The sequence below is a fragment of the Macaca nemestrina genome, chromosome 9 (assembly GCF_043159975.1).
Source record: "Macaca nemestrina isolate mMacNem1 chromosome 9, mMacNem.hap1, whole genome shotgun sequence".
Lineage (NCBI taxonomy): Eukaryota > Metazoa > Chordata > Mammalia > Primates > Cercopithecidae > Macaca > Macaca nemestrina.
The window spans coordinates 84026375-84042322 of NC_092133.1; the positions used below are offsets into that span (position 1 = coordinate 84026375).

The 15948-nt window shown below is 37.5% G+C and overlaps 1 protein-coding gene across 6 annotated transcripts in view; it reads left to right on the forward strand.

Annotated features, from left to right (window-relative positions):
• Window positions 1-15948, forward strand: part of SHLD2 (shieldin complex subunit 2) — an 88056-nt gene that overhangs the window by 51438 nt on the left and 20670 nt on the right. For all 6 annotated transcript variants that reach the window (XR_011607882.1, XM_071069879.1, XM_071069880.1 and 3 more), the window contains 2 exons: window positions 3224-3331; window positions 15670-15864. Coding sequence is in view for 5 of the 6 variants with exons in the window: in XM_071069879.1 (XP_070925980.1) it covers window positions 3224-3331; window positions 15670-15864 (303 nt within the window). In the remaining variant the exon portion in view is untranslated. The remainder of the gene's footprint in view (window positions 1-3223; window positions 3332-15669; window positions 15865-15948) is intronic.

The window sequence follows — 15948 nt, forward strand, 5'->3', positions numbered from 1 at the left end:
CCTGGGTGCAGGTGATTCTCCTGCTTCAGCCTCCTGAGTAGCTGGGATTATAGGTGCACGCCACCACGCCTGGCTAATTTTTGTATCTTTAGTAGAGACAGGGTTTCACCATGTTGGCCAGGCTGGTTTCAAACTCCTGTCCTCAGGTGATTTGCCCACCTTGGCCTCCCAAAGTGCTAGGATTACAGGTGTGAGCCACCGTGCCTGGCCAGAATATGTTTTCACCGAACATATCTAATATTGTGTTACATGTTCTTTGTTGATTCAAAATTGACACATGGTGTATTAGAGCAGGAAGAAGTTGATTAAGCTTAATAAAATATCTAAAGAAAGAATGTGATACGGAGGAGGTATTTAGAAAAAGAAAACTTCAAAGCAATATTGATAGTCCTAGCAAATAGTTTACAGGAGGAATGAGAACCTTAGCTAGTGTACCTTGGTGTTCCTGTAGGATTGTCAAGTACAATCTTTTATAAAGAGGTAAACACAAGATTGTAATGAACAGGCTTAGCATAGCCACATCCCACTGGCAGTGTTAGCTATTATTATTTATATGTGATCATATTATTGGAGATTCAATTCACCTAACTCCCTCTGTTCTGATTCAGTGCTTGCTGAATACCTCTTTGCTTGTGATTTGGCTTTCTAGTTGTAGAGCTGCCCACAGCGTGAGAACAAGCTGAAATACTGTTTTTTTGGGCAATTAATCCCTCGTTGTAAATGAAAAAAAAATTTTTTTTTCTTTGATTTGTTTCATTAATTGATTTAGTACAAGCTTATGTTGCAGAGCCGAAATCTAGTTTTGGAATGTTAACAAAATTAAGTTTCCCAGAGTGTAAAAGAGGCTGAACCCTGGACCATGGTCATTTTACTGAGGCAATTAGTGTTACCAGGGACCTCTCGGGGACCTTTTCCGTTTTCCTAGATAGGTGTAAACTCAATCTGCAATCTCTGTATTTTTTCCTAACATCTCTATAGTTGTTAACAACTAGGTACATTCTCTCTAGTGGCTTTAATGCAATTTACTTAACCATTTTCCTATTATAAGACATTTAAATGATTTCTATGAACTTTTTAAAAAAAATCTGATTTTTTTTGTCTTTTTAAGAAAAAGACGATCTAGTTCACTGATTTCTGAATAAGTTTCTTTTGTGTGGAACAGATGGAAACGTTGTGGAAAAAAAAAAAATCTACACTTTTCTGTTGTCCTAATGAGGCAGTGAACTTACTTGGATAGCTTGGACAGTTCATACTACCTATTGATGTATACCCCCAAACAGAAAAATTCTTTTTTTTTTTTTTGAGATGGAGTCTTGCTCTGTCGCCCAGGCTGGAGTGTAGTGGTGTGATCTTGGCTCAGTGCAACCTCTGCCTCCCAGGTTCAAGCGATTCTCCTACCTCAGCCTCCCGAGTAGGTGGGACTACAGGAGCCCGCCACCACGCCTGACTAATTTTTGTATTTTTAGTAGAGACAGGGTTTCACCATGTTGGCCGAGCTGGTCTTAGACTCCTGACCTTGTGATCCGCCCACCTCGGCCTCCCAAAGTTCTGGGATTACAGGTGTGAGCCACCACACCCGGCCCAAACTGAAAAATTTTAAGTAACAGATGTATTCCAGATCTTGTTGAATACCAACACAGTAGACAGTTTGCTATTATACTTCTAGCAATAGAATGAAGAGATGCCAAAAATAAGGATACCTAAGGGAGACTACTGACTAGAATTAGATGAAGACAGGGGACTTACCACTGGGAAACAACAGTGTTTAAAGGGCAAACAGAATAAGAACTAGGAGCTGGGGTATGTCAGTGAGAGGGCAGGAAGGAGCCAGGAGGCCAGGGCAGGCTACCCATCCCCTCCATCCACTGCTAGTGATTACCATGTGACTAATCCAACATTGGCTTCAGAGTCCTAGCTTTCAGAACGCTCTCCTTGAAATTTCTCATCTGTTCCTTTTTTCTGAAGAACATGCATCCTGAATGTTGGATCATGAAAAGTCTTGAATGCTGTACTAGCTCTTCCTGGCTAGGCAGTGGGGAGCCACTGTTTTTCAGTAAGTCACCTGAACTCTTTAATGCTCTGACGTATCACTCGTCTGAACTCATTAATGCTCTAATAAATGACTCATTAGCATTGTAAGAAATGGGTTGCGGGGGGACAAGCACCTGTTGGGAGGGAAAGGAATGTGTGATGTAAAACAGTAGTAGTGGCAGGGCATGGGCACATTTAAGCAGCAGAGGGGTAGGTGGGGATTTTAGTTTACTTGATTAGCAGCATAGTGTCAACAAATGAGTTGGGCACTGTGAAAGGAAAAGCAGGTTTGGACATTGCTGAGTTTGGGGAGCCAATAGAATATCCAGGTGGGAATTTTCATTAGTTTGTTGTGGATAAAAGGTTCAGAAGCTGAGGAAAGGGTCTGGAATCTAAATCTGTAAGTAATCAGTTGGAATTTATACATCCTTGGTTTTCTTTCCCATTATCTCTAAATTATTTCGCTATTGTTAATATATGTTTATACCTCTGGCACTATATACTGATTAGATCCTGCCTTAGAAATAGCTCCCTTCCCCTCTTTCTCTTTACAGCTCACAAGTTTTGCTCTACCTACAATTGTTTCTGCCTGTTGATATGTTTAGTTCTACATGATTCTACTCTATCCGTCTTAGATATACAGCTCTCTCTTTCCAATTGGAAAATGTTCCCTACCTCCAAAGTCTTTCACTTTTAACTTCCATGGAAGATGATTATTGTGGTATTTAGGGAAAAATAATCAAGTGTGTTAAGAATGCCTCATATCATATTCAGATATATTTATAGTAGAAGGGACCAGTCCGTACCGAATATTATTACTCTCCTAGGCACTACTGCTTTGGAACCACTACTTCGCCTTCTGGTCCTAAGAAAATTATTTTTAACTTGTCAGAAATATACATGATAACATTTGCCTTATGTAAACAAAAACTGTTAAACTTTTTTAATATAGAGCAGTGGTCTTCCATACTGTTATTGTTTGAATATAAAGAAGCAATTTTGTTAATTTACCTAGATTGAGATTTCAGATTTGCTGTTTTGTCATTTCATGCCTTTAGGCAGGTTATTTAACCTATTTGATCTCTAGTTTCCCAGTATATGGGAGGCATGCGTAATATTTTGCTGTGATTGGTAAGTTAACCACATTGTAAAGGAATTTATGGCATAATCAGAATGTTTTTTCTCTCTCTAGATGTTGTTATTCATGAGGACCAATGGGTTGGCGAGACAGTACTACAATCAACATTTAGCAGTCAGTTATTAAATCTTGGGAGTTATTCATCTATTCAGCCTGAAGAATGTAAGGCACATTTTAAATGAAATAATATATTAGTGTTTAAAGTATAAAAACATACTAGGAAAGATTAGGGTTAAGATGGTTCTTTTACAAAATGTTTTCTAAACAGTTGGAGAGTATTGGTTTCTTTTCATTAGTAAGAATGAAAATAGAATTTTAAGAAATGAACTGTGCATTGTGAATCACATTTATTTTAAGAAGTATTGGGTCTCATGTTTTGTTTTCTTAGGCAGTCAGTATAGTGGTGGTTCTTCACCTTTTAGGGAGTCAAAGACCTCTTTGAGAATCTTTAGATCATTTCTTCAGAAAACTGGACTTATGTAGATAGGCACAAAATTTTGCTTATAATTGTAAAGCATTCCATGGACCTCTGATGTTCTTCTGTGGAACTTCTGAGCCTCTGATTAAGAATCCTTGGGGTAATAAAAATGTATTGGTCTCATATTCAGACAGCTGTGGTTTGAATCCTTATTCTCCTACTTACCACTGCTAAGAAAAGCTATCTTCCTTCTTTAATGTCCAGTTTTCTCTTCTTTAAAAGAAGCTGTTTAATGAAGAAACTAGCAGCTATCTCCTTCTCTAGGTAATAAAATTTAAAAAAAAAGAAAGAAAGCAAAGTAAGGGAAGCAGTATAAACTTGTGGTTATGATCACTGTACTCAGATAGACCAGGATTTGAATCCTGGCCCTCTTACTTCCAGTCTGTCTTTAGGCAAGTTATTTCACTTCACTATACCTCTGTCTCCTTGTCTTTGAAATGGACATAAGAATACATACATACCTTATAGGGTTGTTATGAAGATTAAGTGAGGAAATGAATATAAGATGTTGAACCTGCACATAATGTAGTAGTAACATAGTAATATTAGAGGGAGAAATAATAAGCTGGCAAAATATATTTGATAAAATTCTGAAATATCATACAAGAATATAGCTAGGGAAATATACTGATTATACAAGAAGATAACTGGAATAATAGGAAAGTTATAGGATGTATATGGAAGATAGAGCATGGAATTCCAACTTTTGAATTCTTAAAGAGCAAGTAGAAGGGAAGAGCAACAATAACAAGAACTGTGTTTGGAATGGGCAAGGTTTCATTATATACTAGGGTGGCCCATCAGCAGAAAATAAACTCTGACATATTTCATAGACAGCTAAAATAGAGTTCTTCATCTATCCAATATATATTTGTTATGTGTTGACATTGTTTTAGGCACTGTGCTTACTGTACACTGGGGGTACAATGGTGCCTGTCCTCATGGAGCTTACGTTCTCATGTGGAAGACAGACCAAAAAAAATGAATGAAACAGACATATAAGTAAAATATTTACAGGTGATAATGAGTGCTGTGAAGGAAACTAACAAAGGGCTAAGATACGGAGTGCCATGGTTCTAGTTAAGAAGGGTTGATTATGGAGTAGAATCAGGGTTAGGAAGTTATTACAATAGCTGAAGTTGAGAGATGATGGGAGCTAAAGAGTTGAGATATATTTGTAAATAGAGTTAATAGGATTTTCTGATGATGTGGGTCTGGGGATGAGGGAAGAGGGACAATCTACTGCTACTTGATTACAGGTTTAAGTAACTAGGTAGCCTTTATTGGGAAAGACTGAGAGGGAACTGGTTTATGGGGAAAAGGGCTATGTTTCAAGGCGTGTTAAGTTTTAGGTATCTTTGAGATATTCAAGTGGAGATGTTATATAAGAACTGGAAACAAAGTTCAGGACTCAGAAGACAAGTTTAAAATTAAGAGGCAAATTTTAGAGTTATTAGCATACAGATAATATTTTTTTAAAAACTTTTAAATTTGAAATATTATCTGTGAAATTATAGAATCACAGGGAATTGCAAAAATAATACATAAAGTCCCATGAACTCTTCATCTAGCTTCTCCCAGTGGTGACATCTTATATAACTTTAGTACAATATCAATAACAGGAAATCAACATTTGTATAATACTGTTAACTAGTAATATACTAGGATACGTTCCCTTTCAGTATCAATAAATATAGTATCAGCCTGGCACAGTGGCTTATGCCTGTAATCCCAGCACTCTGGGTGGCTGAGACAGGAGGGTTAGTTGGGTCCTGGAGCTCGACACCAGCCTGGACGATATGGTGAAACCTCATCTCTACTAAAACTACAGAAAAATTAGCCAGGTGTAGTGGTGCACACCTATAGTTCCAGCTACTGGGGAGGCTTAAGTGGGAAAGAAAGTCAAGGCTGCAGTGAGCCATGATTGTACCACAGCACTTCAGCCTGGGTGACTGGAGTCAGACCTTGTCTCAAAAAATTTTTTTCTTAAATAAATAAATATAGCATCAATACAGCATTATAATTATAATATGATTAATACTATAGCAATAAAATAGATATACTTAGTCCTAATGCCAGTGTCTTATTTAATAGAAAAGCACTCGAGGCATTGTCATTAAAACCAGGAAAAAAATAAGGATGTCCACTATCTCTGCAACTATTCGTCTTGTACTAGAATTATCAGCCAATGCACTTAGACAAGAAGAGGCATCTGGCCTGGTGTGGCAGCTCATGCCTGTAATCCCAGCACTTTGGGAGTCCAAGGTGGGCAGATCACTTGAGGCCAGGAGTTCGAGACCAGCCTGGCCAACATAGCAAAACCCTGTCTGTACTAAAAAGATGAAAAATTAGCCAGGTGTGATGGTGCATGCCTGTGGTCCCAGCTACTCAGGAGGCTAAGGCATGAGAATTGGCTGAACCTGGGAGGTGGAGGTTGCAGTGAGTACCACTATATTGAACTGCAGCCTAAGCGACAGAGCAAGATTCTAAGAAAGAAAGAAGAGGCATCTGAATGGATAAAGAAGAATGGAAATTATCTCTATTTACAAATGCCCTGATAACATACCTGAAAACTCCAGGGGATCAAAGTTAAAATAAATTTAAATAATAAGAGAATTCAGTGATATAACAGGATGCAAAATTAATGTTAAAAAATATCATTAGGCCGGGCACGGTGGCTCACGCCTGTAATCCCAGCACTTTGGGAGGCCGAGGTGGATGGATCATGAGGTCAGGAGATCAAGACCATCCTGGCTACACAGGTGAAACCCTGTCTCTGCTAAAAATATAAAAAATTAGCCGGGCATAGTGCCGGGTGCCTGTAGTCCCAGCTACTCAGGAGGCTGAGGTAGGAGAATGGCGTGAACCCGGGAGGCGGAGCTTGCAGTGAGCCGACACCACGCCACTGCACTCCAGCCTGGGCGACAGAACAAGACTCCGTCTCAAAAAAAAAAAAATTATTAGGCTGAGTGCAGTGGCTCACATCTATAATTCCAGCACTTTGGGAGGTGAAAGTGGGTGGGCAGCTTGAGCCCAGGAATTCAAGACCAGCCTGGGCTACAAAAAAAAGAAAAGAAAAGAAAAAGAAAAAAAAGCTGGGTGTGGTGGCACACACCTGTGGTCTCAGCTATTTGGGAGGCTGAGGTAAAAGGATTGCTTGAGGCCAGGCTGGGGGATGAGGTTGCAGTGAGCTGTGATTGCACCACTGTACTCCAGCCTGGGCAACGGAGCAAGGCCGTGTCTCAAAAAAATAATAATAATAGTAATTAGACTTAATATACACAAATAATAAACAGAGGGCATAATGATAGTGAAAAACTCATTACTAATAAAGAAGATAGTTTAAAATACAAAAAAATACAGTTAACAAGAAATATGCAAAGCCTATATAAGGAAAAAATTAAAATACTCCAGAAAGAAATGAAGACATAAATAAATGGAAAGAAATTTCCTGTTCTTGGATAGGATGACTCAACATCATAATGATGTCAGTTCTTCGTAAGTTAATATGTAAATTCAGTGTAGTTCCAATGAAAATATCAATAAGCTATGTTGCGGCATATAAAAGTCAATACTAAAGTTCATATGGGAAAACAGACTCGCAAGAATAGCTAGGAAAAGACTGACAAAGGAAAACTACAGAGGAGGGGAACTAGCTTTACCAGATGTTAAAACATACTATAAAGCCTCTGTAATTAAAACAGTGAAGTACTGATGCATGAATAGACAAACAGACCAGTGAAATAGAGTAAGAAGATTGGAATTAGACCCAGCAATTTAATATATGACAAAGATAGTATCTGAAATCAGTGAGATAAAGGCTAGCTCCTTAATAAATGGTGCTGAGACAACTGGGTAGCTATTTGGAAAAAAGGGAAAATTGGACACATATCTCACAACAAACAGTAATAAACACCTATGGATTAATAATCTAAATGTAAAAAATAAAATCATGCAACAATGAGAAGGAAACCTGAATGAATCTTCTATAATCTTGGTGTAGGGAAAGGCTTTTTCTTAATATTACTCAGAATCCAGGGGCAATAGAAGACAAGACTGATACATTTTACTATAGAAAAATAAATTTTGCATAACCAAAACGCCATAAACAAAGTCAAAAGACAACTGACAAACTTGGAGAAAATATTTGCAACATATAACAAAAAGCTAATATCCCTAATATATAAAGAACTTTTAAACCTTGAGTGACAAAGGCTGGGTGTGCTCGTTGACACCTGTAATCATAGCATTTGGAAGGCTGAGGTGGGAGAATCACTTGAGCTCAGGAGTTTGAGACCAGCCTGGGCCACATAGTGAGACCCTATCTCTACGAAAGATCAAAAAATAAGCCAGGTGTGGTGGTGCATGCCTATGGTCCCAGCTACATAGGAGGCTGAGGCAGGAGGATTGCTTGCGCCCAGGAGATCGAGGCTACAGTGAGCTGTATTCATGCCACTGCACTCTAGCCTGGAAAAAGGGAAAATGCGAAAAAGAGATGAAGTCAATTTTCAAAAAAAGATATAAAAATGGCTATCAAATATAACTTATCATTAGAGAAATTCAAATTAAACTACATGGAGATAACATTTCTCACCTATCAGATTGGCAAAATTAAAAAAAAAGACAGCACATTCTGTTGGTGAAACTGTGAGGTAACGTGCCCTCTTACACATTGGTGGTAGGAATGCAAATTGCTACAACCCTTCTGAAGTGATATTTGGCAATATCTAACAAAATTACATACGTACTTAGCTTTCGACCTAGCAATCCCACTTCTAGGAGTTTACCCTGAAGCTATACCTCCAACAATATGAAAACACATATCACAAGGTTATTCATTGCAGTATTGTTTATAATTGCGAAATATATAGGAGAATGATTCACTAAGTTATCGTACATTCACATAGTAGAACACTGTGTACTATGCAGCTGTACAAAAAGAATGAAAAAGATCTCTATGAACTGACATGGAGTGATTCCCAGGAAATACTGTTATGTGAAAACATAAACCCCCCCAAAAGTGTATGTAGTATGCTTCCTTCCTGTAAGAAGGAATGGAGGAACAAGAAAATACCTCTGTTTATTTGTGGAAAGAAAATGCAGGAAGGATAAACCAGAAACTAAAGAGATTGGTCACCTACAGGGGGCAGGTAGGAGAAGGGTGGAAGAAAGTGGGGAATGGGAACAGGATAGCAGGGGTCAGGAGGAAGTGACACTAACAAATGAACCTAATATTGTTACAAATGAACCTAATATTGTTAGAAATGAATAAAACACACAGAATGGGGTGGGGAAGAAAAGAACAAACCTAAGTAGCTGTGGAAAAGAGTATATTGAAGAGTATATTGACTGGATTCTATAAGGCTAAAGACAGAAAGGACTGTACATAAATGCTGCAATCTAGTTAGAAATATGTTTCTCAAAGGGAAGTGGCTTAGCAGTAACCTTATGTATATACCAGAATGAACAAATGAGTACACAGATTGTAGATAAGGAGAGCTGGATTTCTCACTGTTGGAGAAAGAAATTATAAATAAGGGAATGTTAAAACGAACCAGAGATATTGTTATAAACTGGGGATTTAAGATATAGATAAATGGATACAGAAATATAGGCATACCCGTGTATATGGGTACACATACATATACCTCTCCTAGTTCTGTCCACTGAGCGAGCACAGCACTGATGATGCAGTGACTCCGCAGTAATAAAGAGCATACCTGGTGCCCAGATCTTGGTCTGTAAACATTTTCTTTTCTTTCTTTTTTTTTGGGGGGAGGGGGGAGACGGACTCTCGTTCTGTCACCCAGGCTGGAGTGCAGTGGCGTGATCTGTGCTCACTGCAACCTCTGCCTCCTGGGTTCGAGAATTTCTCCTGCTTCAGCCTCCCAAGTAGCTGGGACTACAGGTGCATGCCACCACACCCAGATAATTTTTGTATTTTTAGTAGAGATGGGCTTTCACCATGTTGGCCAGGCTGGTCTTGAACTCCTGGGCTTCAGCAGTCCACCCATCTTGGCCTCCCAAAACGCTGGGATTACAGGTGTAAGCCATTGTGCCTGGCCAACATTATTCTCTAATGAAAGGAACCAGCTCTGCTAAAAGTGGTTGATTACAGGACTGGGTCAGGGCAAATTCAGGATGAGCCTGGAAGTCTCGTGGTGCCAGACAACACATGTTGAAATAATGCAAGAGCCAACCTGAAGGAGCACCTACTGGCTAACCCTGAAGCAATTTGAGCGAGAAAATAATGATAGTATTGGATTAGAACCCATAGATTAAAATATTTACAAATCCTTACTGATATAAAGATATATTTATTTCATAACTAACTAGAGGGGAAGAGAGAGCTCTTCCTTCCAATGGAATTCCAATTAATAAATCTGAGAGAAAAGAAAAAAAAATAGAGAATTACTGGCCATGCTCAGTGGTTCATGCCTATAATCCCAGCACTTTGGGAGGCTGAGGCAGGTGGGTGGCTTGAGCCCAGGAGTTCGAGACCAGCCTGGGCAACATGACAAAACCCCGTCTCTACAAAAAATAGAAAAATTAACCAGGTTTGGGGGTGTGTTCCTATAGTCCCAGCTATTCGGGAGGCTGAGGTGGGAGGATTGATTGATCCTGGGAGGTTGAGGCTGCAGTGAGCCGTGATCATGCCACTGCACTTCAGCCCGGGCAACAGAGTGAGACTCTGTCTCAAGAAAAAAAAAAAAAATACAAAACACAAAAATAGAGAACTGCCATCCGGCAGAGATCACAATAATAAATACTACACTGACACGGATCCACTGATAGATGCTAAAATTAGTAGGTGAAACTTTGAGGAGAGATAGCATTGCATAGTCTCAAAGTATCTCCCCAAGATACCAGCTTACTAGAGGGAAAATAATAAATTTATAGGAAAGAAACTTTTCAGACACCAATGTAACTGAGTGATCAGGGTAAATATTACCAGTAATAAGATGTATGGGTATCATAAATTCTTTGATATTATCCATTGAGAAGGACCCACCATATTTTTTGTGGAATTGCTAAAAATGTATAACTTCATTCCAATTGTAAAACCCTGGAGAAAGCCAAAGGGAAGGATGTTCTACTAAATAATTGATCAGGATTCTTCGTAAGTGTCAAGGTAATGAAAAAGAAAAGATTGAGAAACTCTTATAGATTAGAGAAGACCAAAGAGAAATAACAACTAAATGTGAGGTGGGATCTTGGATAAAATCCTACATAGAAAAAGGATATGAATAGGAGCATTGGTAAACTTTAAATAACATCTATATTTTAATTAACAATAATTAATGTTAGTTTCCTGTTTAAGATAATTTATAATATGTGAGATGCCCACATTAGTCGACATAGTGAGGAATATAAGGGCACTCTGTACTATTTTTGCAGCTTTTTTGGGTCTTACATTAGTTCAAAACAGAGTTTTTAAAAGAGCTATATATGATCATCTCAATAAGTACAAAGAAAGCTTTTGATAAAAGTCAACACCTGTTCATTAGGAATAGAATAAAACTTTCCTTAACTTCATAAAGAGTGTCTTTAGAAAACCCAGAACAATTGTCATCCTAATTGGAAAAATAATAGAAGCATTCCTTTTAAAATTCAGGAATATAACTTGGATGCTACTATTACTATTTTTCTTCAACACCATATTAGAGTTATTAACCAGTGCAATAAAACATGGAAAAATAGATATGTAAAGATTGGAAAGGTAGAAATAAAACTGCCTTTATTATAGATGGTTTACATACCTTTTCACTTTAAAAACTACAAATTATTAGAAATAATGAGAAAGTTTCGCAAAGTTGCTGGATATAAGGTTAACATGCAAAAGTCAATCACATTTCTAGAGTAGAGCAACTAACAATAACAAAGGAAGGTGCCATTGACAATAATATTATTTTATACTAATAGTAATAAATGTGACAAAGTATGTGCAAGATCTAAAAAAGGAAAAAAATTAAAACGAAGAAAAACTAATGAAGAATGAAATAAACATATACCTTATTCATTGATTGGAAGATTTAACATTGTGAAGATTTCAGTTCTTTTCAAGTTGATTTGTAAATTCAGTGCATGTTCAGTAAAAATCCTCGTAAGATTTCAAGGGCGCAGTGGCTCATGCCTGTAATGCCAGCACTTTGGGAGGCCAAGGCAGGAGGATCTCTTGAGGCAAAGAGTTCAAGACCAGTAAGATTTTCATGTAATTTGATACGATTATATGATATTTATGTAGAAGAGTAAGTGGTCAGAAACAACCAGGGCATTTTAAGAAAAAAAGCAGAGAAGAATAATTTGCCCTATCAGCTATCAGGACTTAGTATGAACCTATAGTAACTAAGATGGTGTGGTTTTGCCCCGTTGAAGTCAGTTAACTTTTTAATTTTGAGATTTCTTTTATTATGAATATTCGAAGGTGTTACATCTTGGAAAGCGTGTGTGTGTGTGTGTGTGTGTGTGTGTGTGTGTGTGAGAGATAGCTAAATGGCTTCTAAGTAAAATTCAGCATATCTTATATATGTTGATACAATAAAAGGGGAAGGAATGTTTTGAAATAATGAAAATAACATGGTATGCAAATGTTTTGTAAGAGATTTGGGAAATGTAGATATCTCTGGTTTTAAGGATGATCTAGATTCAAGTAATAGTTAAGTAATTTCATAAAACTCTTATGATGAAATTCTGGATGGAGAATATTCTATGAATACCTAGAGAGTTTCAGGTTTTTGTAGAATGATGTGAAAAATCTTGAACTAATTAGATAATCTTTAGAAGTTACTACAAAATCTTTGTTTTTACACATACACAGGAATTTATGGTGCTTTATTTGTTACAGGTTAGTAGCTAAATAAAGTATATTCTAAAGTTTTGTATTGATGTAGGGAAACAGCTACCAGTGGACATTTTGAGAATATTGCAGTTGGCTTTCTTCTGAAAGAGTAAACCAATTTGGTTACTGATTTCGCCAATTTGGTTTTGATTTTGCAAGTGGTTACAACTCATGAGAGCATTCTTATTTGTGATCAATATATTGTATTTTTGGAAAAGACTTCTGGGAAAGAATTATGATGAAGCTCTCGTGCAATTGCAACAAAACCAAAAATTGAAAAGTGGGACCTAATAATACTTGTTTAAAATTTATTTTTTAGAGACAGGATCTCACTCTGTTACCCAGGCTAGAGTGCAGTGGCCTGATCATGGCTCACTGCAGCCTGAATCTCCTAGGCTCAAGAGATTCTTCTACCTCAGCCTCCTGAGTAGCTGGGACTACAGGTGTATGCCCCCATGCCCGGCTAATTTTTGTATTTTTTGTAGAGACCAGGTTTTGTCATGTTGCCCAAGCTGGCCCTGAATTCCTGAGCTCAAGCGAGACTCTTGTCTTAGCCTCCCAAAGTGCTGGAATCATACGTGTGAGCCACCACTCCCAGCCCCAGAACAACTATTATTAAAAAGTCAAAAAACAACAGATGTTGGTAGGCTGTGTAGAAAAGGAAATGCCTATATACTGTTGGTGGGGATGTAAATTAATTCAGCCACTGTTGAAAACAGGTTGGGGTTTTCTCAAAGAAGTTAAAACTGAACTGTGATTTGACTCAGCAATCCCATTACTGGATATATATCCAAAAGAAACCAAATTGTTCTACCAAAAAGACATAAGCACTTGAATGTTCATTGTAGCACTATCTACAATAGCAAAGTCATGGAATCAATCTAGGTGGCCATCAGTGGAGGACTGAATAAAGAAAATGTGGTACATACACACCATGGAATTCTACGCAGCCATAAAAAGGAATGAAATCAGGCTGGCGCGGTGGCTCATGCTTGTAATTCCCACACTTTGACAGGCTGAGGCAGGCAGATTGCTTGAGTCCAGGAGTTTGAGACCAGCCTGGGCAATGTGGCAAAACCCTGTCTGTACAAAAAATACAAAAAAATTAGCTAGATGTGGTGGTGCACACCTGTGGTCCCAGCTGTTTGGGAGGCTGAAGTGGGAGGATCACCTGAGCCTTGGAGGTGGAGTTTACAGTGAGCTGAGATTGTGCCACTGCATTCCAGCCTGGGCAACAGAGTGACACCTTGTCTCAAAAATATATATTTTATATATATATAATATATATTTATTATGTATATAATATATATATATTTATTATATATATATATTTGCAACAACACAGATGCAGTTGGAGGCAATTATCCTAAGTGAATTGAGGGAGGAACAGGAAACCAAATAACGTGTTCTCACTTATAAGTGGGAGCTAAACATTGGCTACTCATGGACATAAAGGTGGCAACAATATGCACTGGGGACTACTGGAGAGAGAGGGGCAAGGGTTGAAAAACTACATGTTGGGTATTGTGCTCAGTACCTGGGTGACAGCATCATTTGTATCCCAAAGTTCAGTATCACACAGTATACCCAGGTAACAGACCTGCACATGTATACCTGAATCTAAAGTGAAAGTTGGAAAGAAAAGACTTCTGTTCTTTCGTCTTTATAGTGAGGTGTTATATGTTTTTACAAACCTAGTTCTGATAATGTGACAAGAATATAAATTTATTTTGAATATTATTAAATATATAAGTCAAACATCAACACAATGTTTCCATGAGGTAGACTTTTTTTGGAATCTAAATAACCAGGTGTTTCCATGTAAATTTTATGAATCAGGAACAAATACATAATTTGATGTCAGAGATCTTTTTGTTCCCCAAAAAGCTCTATCTTGTTCATGAAAAATGAAGCCCAGAGAAGTTATGTACAAGTTCACAGAGCTTATTGTTGACAAAACCAGAATTTGAATACAGCTCTTCTGATACCAGATTTGCTGGAAATATTGTGAAAGAAAAATTCAATCTGGTAGTATTCCATGTGGTTTTAATTTTTTCCTTGTAACTTTAGTTTGAATTTTATGTGTGTGTGAGCATCTGCATTTACTTTTAAAAACTTTTATTATGAAAGCCTTCAAGCATATACAAAAGTAGAGAACACAAAGCAAAATGAACTTAAGTACCTATTAGCCAGTTTATTAAACCATGTTCAGTCTTGTTTTACCTGTTATATCCCTTTTACTGTCTAAAGGAAGGAAAGAAGAATCACAAATCAGTTTATAGACTCTGCTTTCTAAAAAGTACTTAAGTGTTTATTGCCAATATCTTATTTTTGGTCAGCAATCAATCACATACTCAAGCATACTTCTTTTACCTTCAGAGAAATTTAATCAGCAAAACTCATCAGCCTGTACATTTAAAATATATGCATTTTAATGTATAGAAACTATACCTTAGTAAAAAATGAGAAAAAAAAATATGAGCTAGGAAAGAGAAAAACATTTAAAAGATATAATAACTGAAGAATTAAATAACCAATCCAACACTTGAAAAATATCACAATGTGGCAGATGCTCAAAAGCTCTCTGAGCTCAGGGAAAGAAGCAGCACTGTGAGTCTATAGTGGTCACCATTCTGTGTGGTATTGGGTAGGGCGAGAAGAGGATGACAACCTTGCAGCTGGAAACTGGTGAGGACAGAGGCCTCGCTGTGGAAAGAGTAAGGCACACTCAGGGAGAGAACCAGTGAGGTGGCTCTGAGCCTGTTTCAGAAGGGAAGTCCCCAGGGGCTTGAGGAAGAACGGCAGAGCCTGGGATCAAATCAGACTCCAGGGATTGGGGAACCGATTGGCTGTTACAGGGTGGTGGAGTCAAAAAAGAACAGAAATTTTGTGTTTGGTTAATTGATAGAAAAATGATATTATTAACAAAGTAGAGAAGTATGGGAACAGCACAAGTTTCTTGGGGATAGTAAATAATTCCATTTCCATTGATTAAAAATATCAAGTTTATTTTTACTTCGAAACTGATTCAAGACTTAGCTATTGTACATGTTTTAGAGAAAATAAAACTATATTTTGTATCTAATCATACTTTATAACATAAAATACAGTTCTAAAAAATATTATTTGTCAAGAAAAATATAATGTTGCCATATTTTGTCTGTATGTATTTTTTTTCCTTAGATTCCAGTGTAGTTAGTGATGTTGTACTTCAAGACTTACTGGCATATGTGTCCTCAAAACATTCCTACCTCAGAGATCTTCCTCCGAGGCAGCCTCAGAGGGTGAATAGTATAGACTTTGTAGAATTGGAGCACCTTCAGCCTGATGTATTAGTCCACGCAGTACTAAGAGTTGTTGATTTCACTGTACTGACAGGTAAACATTTTGACTGCTTCCTTAATTTTAGATTATGAAAAAATTAAGATATAAGACCATCTTAGTGTGCCATTTGGTTATCAC